General features: G+C 41.8%; 1 protein-coding gene across 5 annotated transcripts in view; it reads left to right on the forward strand.

The window, feature by feature from the left end:
* Positions 1-26336, forward strand: part of YEATS2 (YEATS domain containing 2) — a 49707-nt gene that overhangs the window by 13667 nt on the left and 9704 nt on the right. For 2 of the 5 annotated variants that reach the window (XM_034063699.1, XM_031053127.2), the window contains 19 exons: positions 321-365; positions 1383-1569; positions 3206-3445; positions 5268-5426; positions 7801-7904; positions 9804-9911; positions 10929-11102; positions 12309-12567; positions 13303-13464; positions 15011-15123; positions 16185-16340; positions 17009-17182; positions 18496-18694; positions 21280-21411; positions 21671-21760; positions 22745-22856; positions 24021-24094; positions 24763-24842; positions 25817-26018. In XM_034063699.1, the coding sequence (XP_033919590.1) occupies positions 321-365; positions 1383-1569; positions 3206-3445; positions 5268-5426; positions 7801-7904; positions 9804-9911; positions 10929-11102; positions 12309-12567; positions 13303-13464; positions 15011-15123; positions 16185-16340; positions 17009-17182; positions 18496-18694; positions 21280-21411; positions 21671-21760; positions 22745-22856; positions 24021-24094; positions 24763-24842; positions 25817-26018 (2770 nt within the window). Of the gene's footprint in view, positions 1-320; positions 366-1382; positions 1570-3205; positions 3446-5267; positions 5427-7800; positions 7905-9803; positions 9912-10928; positions 11103-12308; positions 12568-13302; positions 13465-15010; positions 15124-16184; positions 16341-17008; positions 17183-18495; positions 18695-21279; positions 21412-21670; positions 21761-22744; positions 22857-24020; positions 24095-24762; positions 24843-25816; positions 26019-26336 lie in introns of those variants that run through there. The other 3 variants (XM_034063700.1, XR_004549677.1, XM_034063702.1) reach the window with 3 other exon arrangements.

A 26336-nucleotide genomic window follows, 5' to 3' on the forward strand; every position in this document is an offset into this window, starting at 1 on the left:
GTCAGTTTTCCTTATATTGACATCAGGAATAAAAAAGGATACTCCTCTAAAACTCCTCTTAGACTGCAGTAATATTTCCCCAGCATTCTCATTACTTTCAGCTTTTTGCTCCTTTGTACTTTAGCATGGGCTTTGGGTTGACTTTTTTGCAGAAGAGAGGGTACTTAACAAAGCAGTGCAGATTTCAGACCCTGTGGCCTCAAAAAATTTGATGTACTGCTGCTCAACTTACATATTTGAAAGGGGTTGAAACTAGTATTGTAAATTCTAGCTAATATATTGCTTTGCCCAGATCAACATAAATGTATTGTTTTATCCAGTTGGACAGGACGTACACAGGCCTGCAGACACTCGGTGCAGAAACGGTGAGTCAACAGATCGTGCAACGGGTGTTGTATTTTGATTCCTTAAAGATGTTTAAAAAGGAAAAGATACATGGGACTTAGCACAGAGTCAGACCCATCTGATTTCACAATTTGTAGAATGTATATTTTGCTCTCTTGTTAGATGAAATTATTGTGACACCTTGTCAGTATTCATGACAACAGTCATTTTTTCCCCGTTCTAGTTAAGGGGAGACCGTTTCTAGCTCTTTCCTACACAAGCTAACCTGTCCTGCAGTTAAAATTTTCATTTTTGTGGATCTTGAGGTATTAAATGTCTTGATTTGCATTCTGATGTGTTGCAGATCTCATACATAAAGAATTTAAGTTAAAGGGATCACCTAGCTATCCTGCTGAAATTTTGCAGTATATTAAGTACTTTTAAGTTTCTGCATCTGTCAGGATTCAGTATCTTCATGGAAAATGAACTCTTAAAAGTTAAAATATATAATTAATAACTCATAGTCCGTTGTATCCCTGAAGGATTGTTAGTGTTATTTTGCCTGTGTTGTACTGTAGTGAATAGAAATTTTTATGGTGAAATTGCATTACTTCAGCTTTTCAGTCTGTGGAGAATTAATGTGAGATGTCTGCTGTTATTAAAGAGCACTTCTGAAGAGTAGATAATGTATGTTTCTCAAGGCCTTATCAAAAAAGGCAAGCTGCAGTTTTGTGCCTGTCCCTAAGGGGGTATGCAGCACTTTCCTTAGTGATATGCTTGGAGCTGGGTTCTGTATTCCTTTCAGTGTTCACTATTCAGATTTCCCCATGGACTGAGAGATGTGCTATTTTACTGTGAGGGTTAAATGTTGCAAGATTTTTGTCTTGAATCAAGTGCTGCTGGACCTCTGGGAATTGTCCTTGAAATGAATGGAAACGTTATACAGAGGTGGGGGAGGAGAAGTTTCTAGACTTAAAATAAAAAGGCATAGTTGTTCTCACTTTTTCTATCTTTACATAGCTACCAAATAGTAATGTGCTTTCTCCTGTTTGTGGAAGGTAGTGGATGTGGAGCTACATAGGCATTCCCTTGGTGAGGAGTATCTCTTCTCCCAGTCTTCAGAGTCTGACCTTTCTGATGTTCCTACATCTTTACCCCTGCCACTGAGCATCCCAGCACCAGTCAAAGCTTCTTCACCAATTAAACAGTTGCGAGACTCCAGTCCAGATGCTTCAGTGGACAAAGGTAAAACAATTGGGTGTTAGTGAAATTTGAGTTCTTGGAATTTCAGCTGTTCTGGATACCTCCTCTTAATTGCTTTGTGCCTTCAAGGTTGCCAGTGCTACTTGCTCCTTGCTCACCCTAGATGACGATTTTTTCAGTGTACTCTGAAAAGTGATTCAGAAATAGTTATGGTTTATTTGGGTTTTGTTTGATTTGAGGGGAGTGGTTTTGTTTGTTTTTAACATGGAGTTTGTTGAGTAGGCTGTTTTGCTAAACATAGTGAAGATGGACCTTTATGCAGCAGATGTAGTTGATAAAAAAAGTTGTTGAATAGCACTTGTAGCTTTATTCTTGGCAGACTGGTTTCAGAGGGTATTTTTAGTTTTCTTAATATTTTTGGGCCTGTATATACATTTAAGTAATTGGTCTAATGATGTGATCAGATATATACGTTGGTGCCTAACATGAACTGATTGTGGGGGAACAAAAAGTACTACATAACTCTGGTGCTGAAAACAGAGAGTGAAAAAGATGTGTATAGTTGTATGAGGGATGGCATCTGTGCCAGTCATGGTCTCATTCTCACCTGCCCCTGTAAGATCAAGACATGCAGCACCTGTTGCAGTGGGACAGCAGTTGGTGCTTTAAGATCATTGGAATTGTGTGAAGCAGGCTGGTGCTGGCCCATGGGCACACTGTTCTGATCTTTAGTTTGTGTGAATTAGGAAAAGCTGTGCATCTGTTAAGAGTTTGGCTTCATTTTCTGAAATAGAGAGTGTCAAGATTACATGACAGACCTTGCTTAACTGGGCTGAGGAACAAGGGTGTCTTTTATGGTTTGTGTGAGAAACTGGCTGGAAAAAGCAGCTGTATGTTTCAAAATACGGGTGCTAGCAACATGGTCTGCCTTTCTTGATTTATCCTGCGTTCAAAGATTGGCTTTAAGCTGGTGTCCAGCATGGTGCACTTTCTGGTAGGTGCCGTGATGCCACTGGCAGTGTTCTGGCTCAGCAGGAGGAATGTCCACTGTGTGAATGCAGTGGGTTTTGTGGTCAAAGAAGGAGAAATGCAACCAAATTTTAAATGCACAGGCTTTTTATTTATACAGGAAGATACACAGCACTTATAGACGAGCAATGCTACAGCCAACAGGAGGGAAATAAACCTGCCTCTTTCTTACGCTGACAGGCAGTGGCTTCTCTCATCAACAACAGGTTAATGGATGCCCTCGTACATCAGATAAGGTGGATTCTTTAACCCAGGTCAAAGGCAGTAGGAGGTCTTCTTGTGCCCTTACTCCAAAAACCACACTGTGAGATTCTCTGTGAAGGAGATCCAGCCTTACTCCTGTGGAGCCCTGAGGATTCATGAAACTACCAGCAGCTTTTGGTCAATGGGTCATTCCAAGAAAATGTGTGAGAAGCAGCTGGTCACCAGCACAGCTGAACAGCATCTTCTGCTCAGAGACAAAAAAACGCTTGCATGGGAGGAACTCTCTACCCTGTTTTCTTCCCATTCAGTGCTGCCCACCAATTTCTTTTCCTTCCTTCAAGAGTGTGTTTGTTTTACCTGGGTTTTGTTTGTGTAGAGAAGCACGGTAAGGAATTAGATGCCTCAGCCTAAGAACTATTTCTCTTCTTTTCCCTGTTTTAATCAGGATTCCCCGGGAATGCTGAAACTGAAAGACATGCCACGTTTTATTCCCTGCCATCTGCAATAGAACGGACTCCCACCAAGTTAGCCACACAGAAAGTTGCCTTTGGCTCTCATGGAAATTCAGCCTTTCAACCCATTGCAGCTAGCTGTAAAATAGTGCCTCAAGGTCAGAGTCCGAGCCCTGCAGAGTCACCAGGAAAATCCTTCCAGCCTATCACCATGAGTTGCAAGATTGTATCAGGTGAATGTTAGTTTGCTTATCCCAGTGGAAAACAAGAGAGCAAACCAGTTGGACCTGTTCTGAGTCCTTCCCCTGATTTCCTGACAAGTTTTCAACTAGGCAGTAGGAAACTCTAGAAAAGGAGCTAAACGCAATTCTTATTGATCAAGGACAAAAATCCAGATCCACATCAGATCAAAAGCAGGATAAGAACTGTTCTCATCCTGTTCTTGAATGCTTTTAAAAGGTAGTCTTTAACTGGACTACTACCCACAGGAAGGCCCAGTCAAGGGCCCATCTTCCATGTGGGGTATTTGGATGTGGGAAGAAGCTATTCTTCTCCTTCCTGCTTTCAGACAAGAAGAAATTGTTTTCTAATTTTTGGGCAAATTAATTAGATTCAACCTTGTAGACTCAAATGGTCCCTCTTGTACTTGCAATATCTCTTCAGATGGAACAGCTTTGGTCTTCCTCTTCCAAAAGTCCACCCTCTGTTGGATTAAGTTATCAGCTGACTACAGTGAGAAATGTGATACTCTTTTGATAGCTTCTGAACCAGACAGGGTCAAGGTGCTGTTTATTCACTTGACTTACAGTCACTTCCCTGCCTGGGCATGATGCCATCCACTGGATGATATTTTACATCAGAAAGTTTTAATGTGCAGCTCACCATGTCGCATGTTGTGAAACTGAAAAATGACCTGTTACATTCCTTCATTTTCTGATGTTCAGGGTAGAGAGGATAAAGCACCAGCCGTCAATATATGTGATTTCTGATGATCTGCTCCCAGATAATTTTCCTCAAGAGTGTCTGGTTTGTTGGGTTTTTAATCAAATTTCAGTGTTCCTTGACATCTTAAAACTGTACTCAGGCTGATTTACATTTGAACCTCTGCCAAGTACTTTCTTCCTTCTTAATAAGCTCTGCTGTTCATCTTCTTTTCCCAAGGCTTTCCAGAAAGCAAAGGGCCATCCTGTCTTTCTTAAAATCCTTGGACTGTTCTCTGTTGATCTTTGCTATTTAAATCTTTCCCTGCTAAATATTTTTCCAAGGCTCTGCTGTCTATCAAAAAGTGTCACCCCTTTCAGATTTCAAAAGCAGTTTAGAAGACTTGGGGATTTTATTAGTTCAGCATTTATGTTGTATTTTAATTGTCCATCACTGCCAAGAAAGCAGACTAACAGTCAGTTGAAGCTTAGTGTGCTTGCTGCTGTCTCTTCTCTCTGATCACTTCCTTGCCTGTCCTTTTCTCTGCATTTTTTGTTTACCCTCATGCAGCTCTTTTCTTTAGTTTTTCTCTCTCCTGGTCCTGTTACCTAGAAGTTGCACATTTTACAGTCTGCTTTCCAGTCTGGCTTCTGCTGTAGTTAGAGCAGTGAAGAGACGATACCGTCCATGCTGGTCTGATGGCTGTTGCATCACACAACCTTTTTACATGATCTGCTCAGTTTCTGCTTCTGAATGCCTGTACCATGGGCTCCACAAGGGAAAGAGAGCACTTAGTAAGGAGCTCAGCTCTCTTTCTTCATCTCCTTGAATGGACTGGTCTTGGCAGTGAGAATGATTTAAGTAATGTCTCTCAGGATGTTGCTTTCTCAAGGTTCCTTTGAACCCTGCTGTCCTGTTAGGCAGAGAATGTCCAGGGTAGGTGGGAGCCATAATGCTCTACATACCTTTTCTTTTCCTTCTGTCTTCTCTTTCCTTCTCCATCTCACTCAGGCTGGGAAATGCATCCTCACAAAATGTTCCTTCTCTAAGCCATTGTGCAAAGTACAACTACTGCTGTATTTTTATGTTCTTACAACATTTACAAGATGGAAGCATTGGACTTTTTTTCTTAAGGTTCTCCAATATCGACCCCTAGTCCATCTCCGCTACCTCGTACCCCAACCTCCACTCCGGTGCACATGAAGCAAGGCTCTTCTAGCTCAGTCATTAATAACCCGTATGTTATTGTGGACAAGCCTGGACAGATGGTTGGAGCAGCAACCACAAGCACAGGTGTGTAGTGTGACCACAGAAGGCAGTGGCTAAGTCTTTCCCATTCAAGTTTATTCTCTCTGTAGAATGGTTAGTATAACATCAGGATATGAGCTTGTGAAGATGCAAAAATACTCTGCAAAGAAAAAAGGAGGTATTAGTTTGCGCAGCTGGCCTGTATAGCATGGTTAAGGGTATCTCAGACTAACATAATTCCTTTAGGAAACAGCACGTAATGTAAGGCTAAATTGAGCTCACAGACGCCTCTTCAAAGAGAGCCTGTTCTTTGCAGACGAAAAGGGGAGAAGTAGACTGTGGTGCACAGAAATTCAGACAGAAGCAGTGCTCAGGTGGTTGGGTGAGAACTGTGTCATGGATGTAAGCTAAAAGCATGGAGGCATTGCGGCAACCGGCAGATCAGTCTTAGGTCCCAGTGTGTGGGCTCTGGATATGTAGGATATGTGTAGACCCAGGGTGCCCAGAGAGCAGCTATGCTGGGTTTTGTTGCTGCTCTTGACTTCTAGCTGGCCCAGTTCCAGCCAGTTTGTATTCTTCTAATTAGATTCCCTTGGTGCTTCAGTGGTGACGTAAGCCTGAGGTCAGTGGGGAGGACTGAACTGCAGAAGACAGGTGATGGGTACAGATGTCATTTGGTAATCTTTGTGTTGTGGCTGGGGGGAAGGTCATTCAAAAGTGATTGATTAGTTGTGACTTGCAGCCAAGAACCACTGTCTGTTTAAAAACACACTTGTTTGTGTATTGTGGGTGCTTGCCAGCATCTCGAAGGATACTCAGAGCTATGTGGTGAAGTGTAGCATCCATGTAACACACAAACTGTTTGCTGGGCATGGTTGGAAAGGGCAGAAATTTCCTTCATAATGGTTCTTCCTTTTATCTGAGGGAATCCAGTTGTTATGTTCATTTTAACTTCATCACAGATGGAATTGGTAGGGGCAGCATAGTCATAACGGAATTTTTTTTAAGTATGTTTCTTAGCTTTCTTGGTAACACTGAAGCTGTTTTACCAATAGGAGTTTGGGTTTTTTTTGGTGGTGGTGGTGATTGTTTGGTTGAGGGTTTTCTGCCCTTTTTGTTTTCTGGTTATTCTTTATCTTCAGCCTGTCTGTCAGCTCTGCATATGTGGTGTATCATTGTTTGGGTGACTTCTGTGATCTCCTAGTAGAGATTTGTACATGGAGGGTAGGATCTGAAGATGCACCAGATGGCTTGGATATACAGGTCTTAACACCATTAAAGGTGCAGTTCCCCATCATGTGGTTGTAATTTAAGTACAGACTGGCCTGGAAGAAAGTGCCTGCTGCCTCTCCCTCCCCTGCACTCCTGCCAGCTGTATCCTGCATGAGTCAGGTCAGATCAGTGGCAGAGCAGAAGATTAATACCCTCCCCAAATTGAGCTTTGTTGCCAGGCAGCCTCAGCACCAGACCCTGTGTGCGAAAGGGAATTTGGAACTGGCTTGTTGGCAGCAGCAGCCATGCTGAAGTCAGTGCAATGTGGTGCTACAGGCAAAGTAACTGGGATATTTTTTTATAAGACTGTAGACCATCTTGAAAAAGAAGGTTGAGATCATTATGCTTTCTGAAAGCCAGCCTTCCCAGACCCCATTATTTCAATCGCTGCTCATTTACTTTGAAATTTAAGTACAGACTGTAGTGCAACTGTATGGGAGACTATTACTGTGTTTTTGTGTGTAATCCATGGCTTTGGCATATCTTGAACAAATGAAATTTAACAATCCAACCCAACAGCAGTAAGAAAACTGTTGCCTGAGCAACACTGTTGCATATACACTGTGATAATGCAGGGTAAGTTTAGCACTGAACCCCCATCCATCTCAAAGGTCAGGAGAATGCTTGTTTCTGTTTCTTCCTTTACCCTGCTTATTCTGTCCCTTCCTCTTGTTACTCCTCACTTTCCTCCCCTGCTTTTTCTGGCCTTCCTTTCCCTTCCCATTCCAACCTTGTGTAAAGCTTCTCCCATACCAGTGTCTGAGGTTAGTGTAGGTTCACAGGGCTTCAGGGTAGTGGAGGATGTTACATCTGCAGCAGGAAGTTGCAACTGGCAGCTCATTTACTGTCCTAATTTCACATATTTGTATCTCTACCCAATATTTTCAGCCAGCCAGGAAGGTACCTGGCCATTTGCTTGCAGCACACAGAGGTCTGGGTGAAGACCGTCTTCTCTCGAGCATGGATTCTGCAGGTGGAAATTCAGTAGTGGATTTGTTTTGTGCCCATGCCAGTTCCACTGACACACCTCATGGAGAATCCAGACTTAAAATGAAATGCCATATTACTTGTTAGAAGAGGTTTCATGTGTTTGGTGTCACCACTCCTGGGCCTTCATCCCACATCTGCTTTATTTCCCAATACACAGGAAGTCCAACCAGCAAACTGAGCAGTGCTTGTCAGGTCTCTCATGGAACTGGATCTCCTGTATCAAAGACCCATGGGAGCAGTTTTGTCACATCAGCTGTCAAGGTAATGTTCTCATTAGGTGTGTACTTTCCATTTAAAATCCAGATTCCTGTTAAATAGGGTTTTTTAGTATTATAACTTCTGCATTTTGGGCAAGTTCTTTCGGTTGTCATTTCATATGAAGGTTTACTGTGTTTAACAGATGGATCCATATGAGAACGTGGTGGTTATACAAGATGATAGTGTCACTTCCTGCAGCTCTAATTAGACTTGCCTACACCTCTGTTAAGGGCATATTTCTGTAAGGAAATCCATAGAGGGCATAACTCTCAAAATGTTTTATCTTTCAAAAATGCTCTTGTATAGCTGACTTTGATCTTCTTCACTTTGCTAGTGAAGGTATGTGATTAAACCAGAGGTGCCTGGTTCACTCTGCTTGTTATTTTTATACAGCAGCTGCTCCTAGCAGTTTGAAAGTAGCTCATCGAGTGGTTTTACAACTGCCTGCATATAGAAAAATGTTTGTGTAAACAAACAGCAATAGAGTTCATGCTTCTGATCGGCAAAGCTCAAAAGGTACAGAGCTGAACTAACATAAAATCTCCCACATCTTGTGCTAGGAATATTTCTGTCAGGAAACTGGCATCAGTGAGGCTCTTTCTGGAATCAGCTGGTGGGTGTGCTGCTGAAAACAGGACCATTTCCTGTCTCTAAGTCACAAGAACATTAATGTAGGATTCGGGATGGGGTGGGGGGGGCAGTGGGGAGGCTTGCCAGTCAGCCTGCAGAGAGCAGATACTCTGCATTTGGAGCTGAAATGCTTCCAGTGTCTGTTGGGGAAAAAGTGTTGAAGATTGCTGTCTGAAGCAATTTGTTTGGAGTAGCATTTTATGTGTCAGGTATGCAGCTGGCTGTTCAGCTTTTAAACGCCTGTCTGCTCAGATGGAACTCACTTAACTAGGCTGAAAACCATTCATTAGTCTTCGCTTGTCACCGATTTGGGAAGGCTCTTTCTGAAAGGTCTTCAATGAGTCACAGTAGGCACATGTCATTAGTAACGGTTGAATCCTGTATATCCAGGGCAATATTAAAAACTGGAGATACCTCCTTTAAAATGTGTAGAAATCATAGCTCTGTAAACAGAAATATATTTTGATCTATGTCTTCTGGTTGGTGGAAAAGCTGTAATTTTATGGTTTCTTTAAAGAGGACAGCGTGCCTAATAATTCAGTGTGATGTTGCAGATTAGGTTTAACTCATTACTTTTCATGTCTTTGCTATGTTCTAGTTTTCTCTTCATTTTTCTTAATGACTCCAGGCTATGTTTCTAGAGCTACTTTAAAATTACTGGTAGGCTGTGTGCCATCATATCTTCCAAGTTACAGGAGAGCAAAAATTCATCTGAAAGATTTTTGCTTGCAGACTTAAATTGAACATATTTTTTTCCCTGTCTTCTTAGATTATCTTCTCTCTTTGAGATTGTGAATAGAATCACAGAACGGTTGAGGTTGGCAGGGGCCTCTGGAGGTCATAGAATCATGGAGTGGTTTAGTTTGGAAGGGACCTTCAGAGGTCATCTAGTTCCAGCCCCCTGCAATGAGCAGGGACATCTTCATTTGTGTGTTGTTAGGCTTGATCTTCTCTACACTTTCCTGTCAGGTATTCATATGCATTGGTAAGATCCCTCCCTCAGCTTACTTGAACTTTACAGCTCTGAAAAGCTTTGTGTAAAAAGCTGGTCAGGTAACATGAGTTCTTTCACCTGTGTAGGATATGGTAAGAAACAGGTGTTGGAGGTGTAACTCTCCAAATAACTTTTGCCTTGTGGGGTTGTGTGCAATATTGACTGAGGGAAGTTTAGTCTGCCCAGATGGCCCGTGCTACCCTTTGTTAGTAGTCACTTGGTTTATTTCTTGTATTGGACACTTCTCTGATTATTGCACCATGTCCTCCTATTTGCAGCAGGAGGATTCTCTGTTTGCCACTATGCCACCCCTTTGTCCTATTGGGAGTCATTCCAAGGTGCAAAGCCCCAAATCGGTCACGGGAGGACTTGGAGCTTTTACAAAGGTATTTCTCTTAGCTGTTGTGCCTGGACAAGGAGCCCAGTAGTGCCATTTCATGCTGACTTGTGCTACAAATCATCTAACTTCCAGTGCATGTAAAACTGTTACTGGAACCAATGTGTTTTGCTGTTCCCCTGGGGCTCTACTGAACCTATGATCTTTTTATTATCTCCTTTTCCATCCTTTCTTGTTTTTCTTTGAATCATTATTGCATTGAGACTAGTATTTTAAAAGCTATTGGTAGTGTGATACAGTAAAAGTAAACTGCAGTAGATCTGTCAGGAGCTTCTGAAAAATTGATACTGTTATTTCTGAATCTCAAATGCTACTTCTGAATATGTATCCTCAAATGCTACCATCTGGAACTTAAACTTGTCTCTGGCAAGATTAGGTGATCCAAGTAAAAGGTGGAAATATGGTTCCTACCAGTTTCAGTACTTACTGCAAAGTAAAGCAAAAAAAAACCCTAGCCTTTCTGGAGTCACTCCTCTTAAGGATTAGATTTAGGGCCTGTCCCAGAGGAACATAAAACATATATGCAAGAGAATAATGTCGTCAATAATAATACACAATATCTGTAGCTATAATATCACTTGTAATTTGGCAGGGTAGAAGAGAATACTGAGGTTTAGAACGTGTTCTGAGCAGGAAGGTCCTTAGGAAATTAAAACCTTAAAGTGTTGTGGCTTTGTGCCTAGATGCAGGGCCTGAAGAAGTCAGGTGTAGCCAAATCTGTTGTTAGTAGGACTAGTAGTTGTAACATTACTAGCAATATCTTTGATTCCCTCATTTTTTATAAGCATGTCTCAAATCTGGAATGCTTTCTAGAGCAACCACACACACATACTTGTGTGTTGGAAGTAGCTCTCATCTTGGACCTGAGTTAGAGTCCATCTGGTGGTAAGAATCATGTCTGAGTTTACTGACTGTTGTATGCCTTTCTTGTGGACAGATTGCTCCAGAAATGATCCTCAGTAATTTAAGGTGTTTGCTTTTCTTACTATTTCTTTCTATTTAATAGGTGATAATAAAGCAGGAGCCAGGAGAGCTGCCCCAGCAACCCCAACTACCGGTGACAGGGACAGCCACGCAGTCCTCTGTGCAGCAGTATGTCACTGTCAAAGGGAGCCACATGTTAGCCTTGTCACCACAGAAGCCAGTTGTGAGCACGGGTGAGGGGACAGTGCAGTCTAAGGTATGAGATGCTTGGGTATCTTTATGTGGTGTAAGCTATCTGTCTTGTGGTTTTATTGCAGCACTTCATGGTTTTTTTCAGGGGTTGTATGATTGCTTCTGTCTTGGACCCAGGCAGCACCACCATAGTTAGCTGGTTTCCCCATGTGCACAGAGAGGCTCATATCAGGCTTACCTGTAGATCTTCAAAAGGGAGCAGGGACTGTTGCATTGCATTGTGTACAGGGAACATCTCCCATTTTTGTCTAACCTTTTGCAACAGTGGGATTGGGGTGGTTTTGAACTGGAGCTTGTTGACCCACAAAGTTGGCTGCCATCAGTAGCTCTTGCTGAAATTCACCCAGATCTTTTTGTAAGAGGAGGCAAATTCTTTCCTTGGACTGTAGGCCTACAACAAAAAAAGACAGAACAAATAGGGAGTGGGGTGGAGGCTGAGCCAGAACTAGTATTAGGTGGAAGGTGTCCTGCTTGAGTGGCCACTCAAGCATTTTACTGTAGGAGTCTTTGCCAATGCAGTGCTGCTGTGACAGGAGTGACACAGCTTCTGAGAAGGTGCAGTACCCATGCAGTGACAAGATGATGTGTCAGAAATTATCACCATTCTTGCCTGTTTCCATTGTAGATAGAGCCAAATCAAATGGCAAACATAAGAAACTACATATGGAGCTTTCACTTTTGCATAAGCAAATATGTATTTACACTTGCAGCAGTTTATTGTCCTTTTTACTGCCTTATTTGTTTATTCAAGCAGGTATGCAAAGTCATGTTTCCCTGAAATTATTGTCAACACATAAAACTGAAGCACTCTGTGGGCTCTGCTTTGAGGCCATAGCTTTCCCAGGGAGTCTGTTCCCATAAATATGTTGAAATTCAGTTTCTGGATCTCTGTGCTCTGCCAAGGCAAGCTTTATCTTCAGCTGGAATTAAGCCATTGCTTATATCTGAGAAAAATGCAAGTGCTCTATAATTTGAATGTACTTAATCTCTTGTGGGTGCTCTGAAATCCTGGTTGTGTTTAACAGTTGATCTTTCTACTTGAGATTAGTCTCTTGCCAATTTAATTTTGTATCTGAATGAAGAGATTTTATACATGACTTAGACATGTATGAAGTATCCTGAAATGTCTAGAAGTGGAGGTAGTGTCCCAGCTAGAATTCACATGCTTGCTCTTGCCAGCAGTAAATCATCCAGTATTTATTTGTTGCAGGTTGTTGGTGTGCCAGTTGGCTCTTCTTTACAGTCAACAATGAAACAAGCAGTGGCTATAAGTGGTGGCCAGATACTTGTGGCAAAATCCAGCTCTTCAGTAGCAAAGACTGTTGGTCCGAAGCAGGTTGTGACTCAAGGTGTAGCCAAAGCCATCGTAAGCGGAGGTGGGGGGACAATTGTTGCTCAGCCTGTGCAGACTATCACGAAAGCGCAAGTTTCTTCCACAGGTGCTCAGAAAAGTACCTCTCAAGGTTCAGGTAATTTTCCACCTTGTTAATAGTTCATGATGGGTAGATTTTGAGACTTTATAATGATTTCTTTAACTGCAAAATAACTATGTGTGATATGAAAAAGTTCAAAGTGAGTAGAGAAGTCTGTAGGGAAATTCAGGCTGAGATCAGTAAAGAAAATGTCAACTCATTATCTGTAAGGGGGAAGAGGGAGTGCAAGTACTGTAAAACATGCAGTATTCTGAGTGGGGATCAGACAGATATGCTGGAGAATGTGCTAATAGACTTTCATGGAGCCATGTCTCTCTCTTTTGCTCAGCATTGTGTCCCTTAGGTGCTCAAAGTGCCCCACATAAATCCAACCAACAAGAGCCAAACTGTCTTCATTGCATCTTCACATCTTCCTGAGTGTTTACAGTTACAGGAGTAATTGTCCTGCTTGCTTCTGCACACAGCGTGTTAGCTCAGGCTCTGGACTGATTGCAAGGTGTTGTGACCTTGTAGAGTAAGCCTGTAGGTCCCATGGCTGTGCTGCTTCAGCCTGCAGCCATAAGTGGTGCTACGTGCAGAGAAGTCTTTTCAGGCCTATTCCAAGTAGAGTCTATACATCACTGGAGGAGTTAATCTCCAGTTAGGCCAGCTAAGTATGGATTATCAAAGGCTAGCTGCATGTCACTCCTAGTACTGTCATGCTGTGCAGATTTCAATGCATACTGCTTTCTGCAAGCAGTACTTATATTCCTTTTTATTCTTTCTTTCTAGTGATGGCTACACTGCAGTTACCAGCCACCAACCTGGCGAACTTGGCAAACTTACCACCAGGCACCAAACTGTACCTCACCACCAACAGCAAGAATCCTTCTGGAAAAGGAAAACTGCTTCTGATACCCCAAGGAGCCATCTTGCGAGCCACAAATAATGCTAGTTAGTCTTGCAGGGAAATCTAATGAGTTAAATAATGTAATCACTGCATAATTAATACATTTGGTATTTTTGCTATAAAGCATCCTGGTACTGTGGAAGTCAGTAATAGGATGGGGTTTCTTTGATCACAGCAACACAGTATGTGGTGCTTTTTAAGACTGAGATCTCACAGGTGTCTTCCGTTTTCAATGAAACTGCTTTTCATGCAGTGCTCTCAATGTCTGTCTCTGCTGAAGGCAGACAGTCCAATTTTCCTCAGAATTCTGGGAAGGGTTGTCTTTAACTCTTCCTTTGTGATGTAGACCTGAGATGGATTTGAATGTAGTTGAAAAAGCAATTAATAGCTAATGCAGTAATTCCCTGGAGAAACCAGAAACATAAGAAGCTGACTTTGAAAAGGATGAGATACTGTATCTGGAATGAGGGAAAGAAGTTGTTCTGAATATTGGTAAAAGGTTTGGTCCCAAGCTGTAGAGAGCAGCAGAAACACTTAGGTTTTGTAAATGGCCTTGTGAATCAAACTTGCTGGGGAATAACCTGAAGAGCAACATTGCTAAAATAGTTCTGATGGGCAATACTTTGTTTATAGTTTGCTGTTGCCATAGGGAAAGAATAATGCAGGTTTGGACTGTGTAGATGAAGTTTTGTTGTGAGCCTTCTGCAGAATGCTCCTTTTGAGGCTGGAGGTTGGGATGGGAAATGGATTGGTGTAAACTTTCTGCTCCCAGTCCTGATACTGGCAGTGAGGAAGAGGTATTACTCAGTTTAACATATAAGGCTGTAAATATTAGCAACATAGCAATAGAGTGGATGTCACTGAAAAAGTAGATACCCATGGTAAAGGTATTTTAGGGCTGCAGGACTTGTGAAGGGAGCCCCATTGCTTGAGATTTAGAGAGGCAGCTGGGGCAGTCCAACTTTGACAAGGAAATAATCTCCCAGGTGTCAAGGAAGAGCAAATACTTGAGATTTTTATGACAGAGCCATAAGTATTTTTTTTACTCTTAATAAGAGACTGCAAAAAAGACAGTGTTCAGGCTGTTCCTTCTGGTGGTAGAGCAATAGCTGTGTGTCACTGCAAGTTACTACTGCTTGGTATCGGTGATCTCATATTCTGTTAACAAAATTGTATTGAAACAGACAATGAAAGTAAAATTAATAAGCCAGTGGGACTTTTGTTTCTAGGACTTTTGCTGCAGATTAATAACCTGCAAAAGACTGATGAAAAGACTATTCATCTGTTTGTTAGACAGCATTTTCTTTTGACAGAAAATGCAAAACTGCCTGAAATGAGCTTTGCTTAGCCACCAGTTGTCCTTATTTCACCCGTAACTCCTTTCATTCATGGTGTTCGCTGAGCTATAAGAAAGCACAGCAGTACATCTGAACAGTACTGGGTACTGTACTGGGTAATAATGTTACTCAGTAGCAAAACATGACAGCAAATGTCTTGCAAAGTGTTTTCAATTACTTGTATATACAGGGGTGCTTTAACAGCTGACGGTGTCTGGTTACCGAATGGTCAGGCCTATTCTTCTGGTTACAGGTCTCCAGTCTGGTTCTTCCACGAATAGTGGAGGAGGAGGAACCCAAAGCACAAGCAGTAACTTGTCACAGCATCTCACTTATACGTCCTACATCCTGAAGCAAACACCCCAGGTCAGTGGCATAAGCATCTCAGTTGAAGTAGATTAACATTTCAGGCTGCAGTGGTGTTAGGTGGATATCCTTTGGTTCTGTAGTAAGTGAAACATACTTGGACTATGGAACCTAGATCCTCTCTGACAGCCTTTGCACCTTATCCTTCTGCCAGCCACCTGCTTTACCACTAGCTGTTGCTATTGGCACATCTCTGCCCCTCACTTCCCCTTGCAGGTCATACCCTCATGATCCCTTGCAAGCTGAGAAAGCAGCACTGAATAAGGCCAGGGTAACCAGTGGAGGGAGAAGCAATGAGAGTGCCTGGTGGTAGGGCTGTAAAGTTCACTGAAACAAGACGTGATGTGGCAGAGCTATCTTACACAGTTAAGTTTTGTAAAGAGTTGGAGGACAGCATGAAAAAGAATAAAGGAGTTATTGGAGTGAAACAGCAAGGCTAAGAAAGAGAAATAAGGACACAAAAGATTGTGAAGGGATCCATACGTGACAGTGGGTGAATAAAGCCTCTGAAGGGTAACAATTGAATAGTGAAGTGAAGCAGGAAGGTTGCCAAGGTCCAAGGTGATAGATTATAGAGTGCGCACCTCCAGGTGTCACTGTCATTTCTGCATGCTGAGCTCTGAGTATATAGTTTTTGTGGGGGAACTAAATACATTTTCAAGTGAAAGCCTGACAGAATGTCTCGATTTCTCTCATTTCCTTTTGCCTAGCCCAGCAGCAGCCTTTGATTTTGCCTGCTAAGCAGCATTTGTCACAAAGAGTAAACCTGAATAGCATAAAGTGCTAAATTGCAGTGGATGCCTCTGACAATACAGGAAACTGATTTTGGCTTTTTCACCCTTCCCTTGCATCAGGAAGCATTCTTCTGTACCAATAAGAGAAGGCTGTGTCTAGCTCTTACTACGGAAGCATTCAGTGTAATTAACAGTGCCTTGTTTTAGAAGATTAAATACTGTTGCATTATAGTTACAGGCTTTTATATTGTATTGACGTGCATAGATTTCTGTTGACTCTTAATTGTATTTCCAAATGCTGACCTCCTTAACTTATATGTGGAATAGGGTACCTTTCTGGTTGGCCAACCTTCTCCTCAGAGTTCTGGGAAGCAGCTGACTCCAGCTTCAGTTGTTCAGGGCAGTGTAGGAGTTGGAGCATCTTCCACACAAGGACAAGCCCTGAAAGTGATAACTGGACAGAAAACAGCTCTATTTACACAGGTAATGTGCAAATGATGTGGATAGGGACCATAGCCACCCATTATGAGCCTTTTGTAGTTGCTTGGGTTTTGTACATTTATGATGCTGGCTGTACTATGATGAGGAAAACACATAAAGGCTTACTTACATATACAGATACTGGACCACGGTTTTTCAGCTTTATTCCTGTTCTTGGAGTAGGTGAAATTTAAGGCTGGGTTGCTAGTTTGTAAATGTGCTCTGGGATTTCTTAGTGAAATGGAATTAGAGAAGTGAACACAGTCATGTACAAAAATGTGCTTAAATATTTGAGTCTTAGAGATGGGTCTCCTGCTAATGCTCTTAAAAAATTTTGGGGTTTGGTATCCAGCAAAGGTCCTTCTTTTCAAAACTACAAAGTGGTCCCAATGAAATTCAAACTCCACAAGAATGCATGTAATTGATTATTCAAAATTCAAGATTGATAGGCATATTTTTGCAAAGTCAGCAGCTTGATAAAGTCGATTCCTGAGGTGATAAATTTGTTACAGCTGTTATTGTACATTTTGCCTGTTTGAAAAGTCCTTTGAAGATATTTTTCAGTAATGTAAAAAGCATTTGTCCTATTTGTTGCTGATGAGCTTTAAGGAGTTTCTAAAAATTCCAAACAAATACAGCTTTTTCTCTTATGCTGAATTCTTTTTCCAAAGGCTGCAGCCAGTGGACAGACATCACTGGTGAAAATATCGGATGGGTCTATAAAATCAGTGCCTGCTTCATCCCAGCTCTCCAAACCTGGCACCACTGTGTTGAGAGTATCAGGAGGTGTCATCACCACGGCTGCTGCTCCTGCCATGGCCCTTCCCACAAACGGGGTGGCCCAGGTGAGAAAGAACATCACCAATGTTCTGTGATACAGTGTTTGCTCTTTAGCCAGTATAATCCCCAGAAAAGGAATTCTGCTCCTCCCCCCTTCAAATCCTCCATTGGTATTCTTGTCAGTCAGCATTACTGGTGGGTCTGCTCTTACTTGTCTACCAACATGGTGCATGCAACTGGTTCTCAGCTGGGTTGTTTGCTGTTTGGCATAAAGTACTTTCTGTGAAGAAACAAAGGAAGAAGCAAAACTGAAACTTGCACTTTCTTGCTTTTAATGTTGTTAAAATTCAGGTTGGCAGGGAAAGCTTTATATGAAACAGGTTTTGCAATCATAGAGATCAGATTTTTGGGGCTACACAGCTTTCAAACACCACATCTGCTGCTGGCACAGGAATTTGAAGAAGAATGTGGAATGCCTGAAGCCAGCAAGCCAGTGAAAGCCAGCAGTAACTAGACTGTGGATCTCTCCTCTCAGGTCACAGACTCTCCACAGTGCTTAGTGCCCCATCTCCTATCAGCAGTTTTCATTGGCAGTGGCCAGAGTTCCTGATCCTTTAGTGCTGACTGTGTTCAAAGGATGCCACTCCTCAGCACCCCAAGGGAGTCTTAAGAGTGCAGCCTCAGAACAAGGTGCTTCAGCAGAGAGTGAGCTTGGCAGCAAAATGTTTTCATTCCTAGAGCAAATGCTCTTGCACGTTGATGCAGGTTGTCTGCCTGATGTGGGGTTGGAGTTGACGGGATGGGGAGGAAGCAGCACAGAGTTCACTCAGAGGGTTCCCCTAGCCTCGCTGCTTTTGCCTGTGGGGAGGCAAAGATTAAACAAGAGAGCTGATGCCATGCTGTCATCAGAGGGCTGAATGCTGGAACACGCAGCATGTATAGGTGAAGATACTAAAATTTGTGTTAAATGCTATTCAGTGTTTGTACAACTCTTGGTGAAGCTGCAGAGAGAAAAGTTTTCCATGCAACCAACCTCCTTATCCCAAATTTCTTTTCTGTTTGTCTACTGATACTTCCGGACTTCTAGGCAGCAGGGCAATATGAAACATTCCTGGGTCAAATTTATCATCTGGAGTTCTACCTGCTTGCTGCTGTTAAGGGACGGTGGCTGTAGATGCTGTCAAAGCACTTGTGGTAGTAGTTTCTGAGCATGCTGTTTCTGCTCAAAACAGCCTCTATTCTGTATGTGCTCTCGTTGTATATGGGCTTTTGTATATGTTGCTTTAGAACCTCTTGCTTCTTAATGATTGAAAGATAAACATTTAGTTTTGCTACTTGTAAGTATTGCTTTTTTGTGCTTATTGCCTCCTTGATACAGCAAATAGATAATGCAGGTTCCAGTTCATTATCTTCTGGAACTCCTGCAGCAAAGACATCTGGACAGCAGCATCAAATCTGTATAAGCCAGAGCCAGTCTACTTCATCAGTAGTGAATAAGACAGCTACTTCCACTGTTGTAAGTGTTGCTTCTCTGATGACTACACCAACGCCTGTAACTGGAAAAGCTGCAGTATCAGGTATTAAAAGCTTTATATGCCTTTCCTATAGGAAGTTAAAATCCAGGTGCGAGTTCTTCAGATGCCATTTGCAGATGACTCTATAATCTTCCATTTACAGCATTTGTGAATTTGTTAAGTCATGCTTTCAAAAGCATATCTTATTAGCATAACTTTTGGCTTAGCCAGAGAGATGTCTAAATAATTTGGCATCCTGTCAAGTCAGTGCATTGACTCTATCTGTTACAAATAACAGCACAAGTTGCTCATTGGTATTGGAGAGGGATTGTAGTTTTCTTGCCAAGTTCTCATTATAAGATGCAGTCTGCCTGTTCAAGAGCACAATGTGCCACTGAATGCTGAAACTATCCAGGTACCAGCAATGCTGCAGACTTGATTATTGTAAAAGTGAAATTCCACTGAAGTTGAAGAAGGTGCATGAGTGGAAATTGGCTCTGAGGTTTTGCATCTGCTCTCCTTTGGCCTGGAGAGAGATGTTGGTTAGGGGGAACTGAAGACTTTGAAGTCAAAATCAGTAAGTACACAGGGGTGGGCTGGATCTTCAGTGTTTCAAGTTAATGAAGATAGATTACTTTTATGTGGAGGGGAGTTTTTCTTACTCAGTTTTATTGTCTTCCACTGTCTTTTGTGTCATGAAGAGCAAATACAGCAGGTTTGAGTCTTACAGGTTAAAATGGTAAATTTTAATTTTGACTAGCTGCTGGTATGTGCTGTTCACTTGAAGTGGCCTCTTACTGAGTGGAAACAGGGTAAAAATACAGAGAAGAGAAAATAAGTGACACTGAGCTCATTTGACAGTGGTTTTTTTTTTGAATGGGCTCTTCTTAGTTCCTGTGTACACAGTCTTCCAAATGCCTCCTTTTTCATCACTCTTGTTTTGAGTTTCAAGTTGAGTGTTTTCTTCTTTGCAAACAAAGCAGCAAGGTTTTTTTCTGTGGAAAATATACCATTCTGCCTATCTTTTGGATTAAAACTCCCATGTAGATATAAAAATGTTATCTGGATTTTGGGGTGGTTTTTGTAACCTGACTTCATAATGAAAAATTGTTTCTTAAAGAATCCTGAAAGAAGCACTGTGGCTGTAAAACATGTTATTTCTGTGTAAAAAAAGAAAAAAAAACCAAACAAAAAACCAGCAAATCAAACAACCAAAATACCCAAACAACAACAACAAAACTGTGTTAAATTTCTGAAGCTTTATTATTAAAGGCAGCTCTTCAAAAAGAATCTCATCTTTTCCCTTGTTTTGCAACAAGCCATGTCTCCCACCCATCAGGTTAATAGGGTCTGTGGAAAATGTCCCTTCTTGCTTGCCTGCTGTTTGGGTCCCTTGCTGTCCTATCCTGACACATCTGTGCATCACACCCAAATAAATTGGGAATGCTGCGTTAGCTTTCTTTCCTGGAGGTGAAAGTCTGAATGATAAGTGCTGTGCATCTTTCAAACCCAAGAGACATCTTTGGCAGACCTGGCATGTCTCATACTTGGAAGGCAGCTGTGTTTCTTAAACACAGCTAATAATAAAATAATAATAAAGAGAATGGGAACTTTATTGCAAAACAAATCGTGAGTATAAAATTGCCATCATGAAACTAAGAAGTCTAGTGTTCTAAAATAGACACCTATTAAATTTCCACAATCTCAAGAAGAGTTAGGTATAGACTGAATACAGTAACAGTGAAAATAGTCAGTTTACCAATAGGAAAGGGTGGGCGTAAGCCCGAATCACTGTATTTTAGAGTGTTGACTGTGGTGGCTTGGGATGTTACCGCTATGGAGGAGAGAGCTGGTGGACAGGCGATGAGGACTACTCGCATATGGCAATGTGGCACAGCTTGGAGCTGTGCTGATACCCACTGAAGTCACTGAGCACTGACATTGATAATGCTGTTAGTAGTTGAATGTCCTGCTTGTTCTCTAGCCTGGGCTTAAAATCATTCCCCACTTTAATATGCCTCATAGCTTGGTTAGCCATCCTTATGAATGAATGTTACAGAAAGACACAGGATGCTCAGTTCAGGTGTGTCCTTCATCAGCCTTGCTGTGCAGCCTTGGGCTTTTCTCTTGTTTAAAACATGGTTGAGTGTGCTCTGCTGACTACAGTGGATGCTGCTGAGCTGAACTGCAGAGGTATGTGCAGCACATGGATACCTCGGTGAGAGTGGCCATAAGTGCAGTGGTGCTGTAGTTCACTGGCTTAGCAGACCCTTGAGCATAAGGTCTTGTTCTGACGAGATTATTCCACTCTGTGCTGAGCCTGCTTCTGTTGAAAGGTTTGTGTTACACCAAGTTTTGCTTAAGATTACTCAGGTCATTAGGAAACTTGATTCACAAATATCAGAGTACTGTGCAGCATGTAATACTGTGCACACTGTGGTGCACACATACCCCCCACTCCCCCCCCAGTATTTTAGCAATCATTTGTGTCAGTAAAACCTTGTCTGACAGTTCACTGAACTGTAGCATGTTAAGAGGGTGACAGTGCTAGCTTACGTGCCACCCTGGTTCAGGCAGAGAGGGAAGTAGCTGGAGAAAAACTAAAAGGTGTGTTTCATTTAACATTTTGTCTTCCGTTCTTCTTGCAGGGTTGCTAAAAATCCACTCAAATCAGTCTAGTCCACAGCAGGCTGTTCTGACAGTTCCCAGCCAGCTTAAACAGCTCGGTGTAAACACAGCTTCTGGAGGTGTTCAGACAATACTCATGCCTATGAACAAAGGTAAAGGGCAGAGGAGGATGACAGATGGTGTTTGAAACTCCCCTTTGGCACAGGGTAGCTCTTGATCATTGTTGGCATACATGGTCCAAAGTTAGAGATAGAAGAAAATGTAGCAAGGAAATTCATCCCTAAACTTTGTGCTGCAAAAACTCTGTGTTGCTTCTGAACATGGTTATTTGTCAAAGTGTATGAAATTTTGAAATTTGATATTTCTTTCTCTTCTTTGTTGTCTTTTTTTTCCCTTGTTTTTCCTCTTCAGTGATACAGTCACTTACCACCAGCAAAGTTTCAGCTGTCACAGCAGCAAGCACACTTGTCCCTAGTACCACTACAGCGTCAGTTACTAAAGGTAACAAGGAATTTCTCAGTAAGATAACCAGTAGAAATTAGCTGGTGCTGCTTTATGCAAGTGGCCTGACTAAGAACGTAGACCCTGTGACTGTGAGTTCCTTTATTTCCATTACTAGTAGGGTTTAAATTGAGTAAAAATGGCACCTGTGAACTAGGAAATTAACAGTGACTTCCCCCTCCACAAATCCCAAAGCATAGGCAAATACAGGGAGAAATTAGGATATTTTAGGAAGCTACCATGAGTATCTTAAACATTCATTGTTTCAATCTATATTTGCAAAGATGCATAGAGCAGCCTGTGTTTAATCACAGTTACTGCTGTCCTCAGAATAGTACTATGGTACCGGAGAATGCTTTCCAGCAGCACTAGATGCAGACAGCATGTGTGTATGCTCATACATAGGGTTAAGATGCACATACAGTACTTCCCAGAAGAATGCACAGTCCAGAGCTGAGAGACTCAAAAGTCAGCTCTTGCAGAACCGTCATGCATCTCATCCTAGATGGATGACCAGACTGCCTCACCGTTCCAGGTTCGGAATGTGTCTCTGTCACTGCTCCTGTCTCACCAGAGTTCTGTCCTAGATGTAAGAAAGTTCACTGATGTCAAAATCAGTGATGTTTCAAAAAAGTTCTCGCTTTGGAATGTCACTTCTTGCAAAGACTTAATGTGATGTCAGCTCTTTGCTTACAAAGAGACAGCAGTTTCAATGAGGCAGTCATACACAAAACATCAGCAATTTATTGTGCAGATTTTTTAAACAGGATGAGATGTGAGTGTGTTGAGATTTGGAGAGGGGGAACATGTTCTGGTGGCTTTCTTTCAGTAGAACTGAAAGTCAAATTTGTCCGTGCTTAATAGTGCAGACAACAAATGAAGTAATGTTATCTAAGACCCTTAGTCTTATTGGAGTCTCACAAGACACTGTTTATCAAGCTGACTGGTACTTTTTGTCTTAAAATGTGTTCTGTTTCTTTGAAGTTAAGATGGAGCCTGATTCAACAGGACAAAACTGCAGTTCTGTGGGTACCCAAGAAGGCCAAGCAGCAGTAAAAACAGAAGAGAGCTCTGAACTTGGGAACTACGTTATCAAGTAATTGTTCATTTCTTTATAAGGATTTCTGGTGTTTGAATAGCCAGGGGGAGTGGAGGAGATTCCGGGGATATGTGCAGTAATGTTAAGCTTGACCTAGAAATACATTATAAAATCTTCTGTCCCATATGCTGCTGTATCAGTACTAATCCTATTGGGTGGCATTTGTTGCAGGCAGTGTTGTAATATTTTCTTTGTCAGTGGACTTGCATGCAGGGCTCATGAAATATTGAAGATTTGCAGTTGTTTTGGTTTTGTTACAATCTGTTATCATCCATTGCTTGTGTAATTCCCGTTGGCATTGTGTGTCCTTACTAAGGTCAAACTGCCCAGTGAAATGCAGGTCAGAAAAGGGGCATCTGAAATAAGTAGAATTGTCTCTCTGCTTGCCTCTCTAGTCTTCTTACTTCTGTGATTACTGAGTATGAGGGCTGCCTTGGTTCAGAGTTGCAAATAAATGGAGTAGAATTGGAATTAAATGGAGTATTTTTTCACTGGATGCTATGAAATCGGGTGCCTTGTTTGTGATGCTCTTGCAAGTACTAGTTAGTGTGTTTTAACCAGAACTCAGTTTGCAACATTACCTCTGCATATCTCTTGTAATGTGTAGGCTGTTTCTTCTGCTCTTGATTCCTCCAGTGGCTGACTTTCCTGTCTCCATGTTTTGAAAAGTTTGGTTATCCTGACGTACCCTTGCAGACATTACCCTAATGGAGAGTGTGTGTAGGAGACAGGGATAAATCTGAAGTCACTACACACTGGAGATTGTCTTAGTTATGAAATAACTAATGGAAAATGCAGCTCTTGCCAGTTAATTACAGTATGTCAGGCTAACTAAAATTTACCCAAACTGCAGTATCCCATTTTCTTACAAGACCAGCCTGCGCCAATAGCTGTGTCTTATCCCTCAAAGTAGTGTTGCAGCTTGTGAGGTGATGTAGGGTTTTCTTCCAAGATGCAGCTTCAGATGTGGACAGTTTGGCAAGGGGAAGGGCTGTTTGAAATACCTTCTGGATTGGGGCATAACAGTTTATCCTCACACTGCTATTGCTATAGTGCCTTGGGGCTAGGGACTTCCTACCATGCAGTGATCTTGAAGCCTTTTGCATCTGATTCATTGCTTCCAATGATATTGTTCATTGTGATTCTTTTTATCCCTTGCAGCATAGAATATTTGGAGAACGTCCAGCAGCTTTTAACAGCAATAGTGAAGAAGGTTCCCTTAATTGCTGAAAAAAGTAAGCAGTAAATGAACAGGCTTTATTTTCTATTTTTGGTGTATCAACAGAAAGCTTTGCATACTCTATAGACTCAAAAATTGTTAAGAGTTGAAATGAAATGCAGCCATTCTCCTAGAGAGCTTACTGCAGGGGTTATTCTAAAGATGCTTAGAATTAGATTCTTCCAGTAAAGCCAAGTATGTTGCCAGCAGTTATTAACTTTCATCTGGTTTTGGTAGAAATAGATTTTATTTCCTCACTTAATGGCTGCAGGAAGGTTGTTTTTTTTTCCCTGGTTTGTCCTTAATGGATGTGTTTTTTCTTTCTCTTTGACCAGTAAGACAGACTTACAGGTCTATGTAATAACAGATTTTCTGGGGGAAAAAGAGGCTTAAAACAACCTATAGCTGCAGATAGTTGTGTATGTGGCCAATAGGGATGCTGATTTTGAATCAAAAACCAGGGAGTCTGCTGCACATACCTGTGCTGTGCTCAGAGAGAGCATAGCATTTGTGAAAGTGTAGAGAGTTACAGTCCTTGATCCTGTGAGCATGAAATGCATTGCTCTCTTTCTCTCCACTAAGTAACATTAAAACCAGAATTCATCTTAACTTAAAATGTAAGATGAATTCAACTTCCTTCACTTACTCAAAATGTAATACCGGTTTTGACTTTGTGTTTTCTAGGTGAAGATGCAAGCTCTTTTTGTGCCAGTTCCGTGGAACAGTATTACAGCTGGAATATTGGGAAGAGGAGGGCAGCTGAGGTAATCCTCTTCTCCTGTGTTTCATAAGCAGCCATTATGGACACAAGAAGGATTTCTGAATTACGGAACCTTCATTGTTCTTGGCTGATTTGTTTTCTGAAATGGTCTGTCACATCATAAATGGAAGCATTTCTTACTGCAGGATGCACTGACTTGTGTGTAGATAGTGATCCAGTTTATTGTGCAGAGACTTTCTCAAGCAGAAGGGTCTCTGAAGGTAATTTTTCAGTTGAATCAAAGCAAGATGTTTTTGAAGCGTTTTTAAAAATCTGAATTTTTGCAAACTGTCCTAATAGCACTTTATCCTCATCGCTCCTCTGTGGTGTATTACAGTCATTGGAATTTCACCCAACATACTTTGTCTATCTTATCATATGATTGTGTCTGCTTCCTTCAGGAAGAGAACTGAGGGGTCTGACGTAAGTATTACAGGTGCTGAAATAGGTTTTCAGTTCACCCAAGATGAATATTTCAGTTCATCTAGAGCTCTTTGCATTGTGGTTATGTTTCCCTCTATTTCTTCCTGATTTTGTCATCTTGCTGTGGAGTTTCAGGGGAAATATGTTGAAACTAATGAGACTCTCTGCTGTTGCCAACTTAAATGATTAAAGAGTTTAACCAAAATTTGGAGAAGCCTAGTGGATTTCTTGCAGTATACCATCATATGTGTTACTTTGGAGATGTGGCATTTCAAGGCAAGATGTGCCTGGGCCTCTGTAAATGCGTGTGTCTCTTTCTTGAGGTTTTCTTTGCGTGACAAAGCAAAGTTTAAATGACCTGCCTACAGCTGCCTAATATCAGGATTTAGACCATCTTCCACATTTGTTTTTCCTTGCCCTTCTGACTTCTGAGAAAATCATGTTCCTTTTGTTTTTCTTGCAACCTGGATTATTTCTTGCAACCTGGTTCAGGGAAATAGTCTAGCCTTAAGCATTTTAGCCAGTGTGCTAACCTTTCCTTTTGCTTTGTCACAGTGGCAACGGGCAATGACAGTGAAAAAGATCCTACAAGAAATCATAGAGAAGCACCCCAGGTTTCACAACATTACACCCCTGAAAACAAAGCACGTGGTGCACTGGTGTCGATGCCATGGCTACACTCCACCTGACCCTGAGACGTTGCAAAACGATGAGGACTCAATTGAAGACGTGCTGACACAGATAGACAGTGAGCCAGGTGAGTAGGGAGGGACAGAAAGCTCCTTGCTACCAAAGATGCTGTTTATTAAATGGCTCAAGGCTCCGCGTGCTCACACTTGTTGCTTCTCCAAGAGAAGGGGATTTGGGGATTCATTCTTTGCTTTTAACTTAGCTCACTCTGGAATGACAAAAGTTGGAGATTATAAGGGCAAGCCTACAATTGAGGTTGTCCCTCAGTCCTGGTGTTCTCTGCAGCCTCTTTTGGGTTTTATTGAGCCTTGGGGCCCATGGAGGCCAAGCATAGATAAACCTTGAGAGAGATGATTCTTGTCCCACAGTGTAGTAATTTCTAAGT

The sequence above is a fragment of the Melopsittacus undulatus genome, chromosome 6, assembly GCF_012275295.1.
Source record: "Melopsittacus undulatus isolate bMelUnd1 chromosome 6, bMelUnd1.mat.Z, whole genome shotgun sequence".
In the NCBI taxonomy this organism is placed as follows: Eukaryota; Metazoa; Chordata; class Aves; order Psittaciformes; family Psittaculidae; genus Melopsittacus; species Melopsittacus undulatus.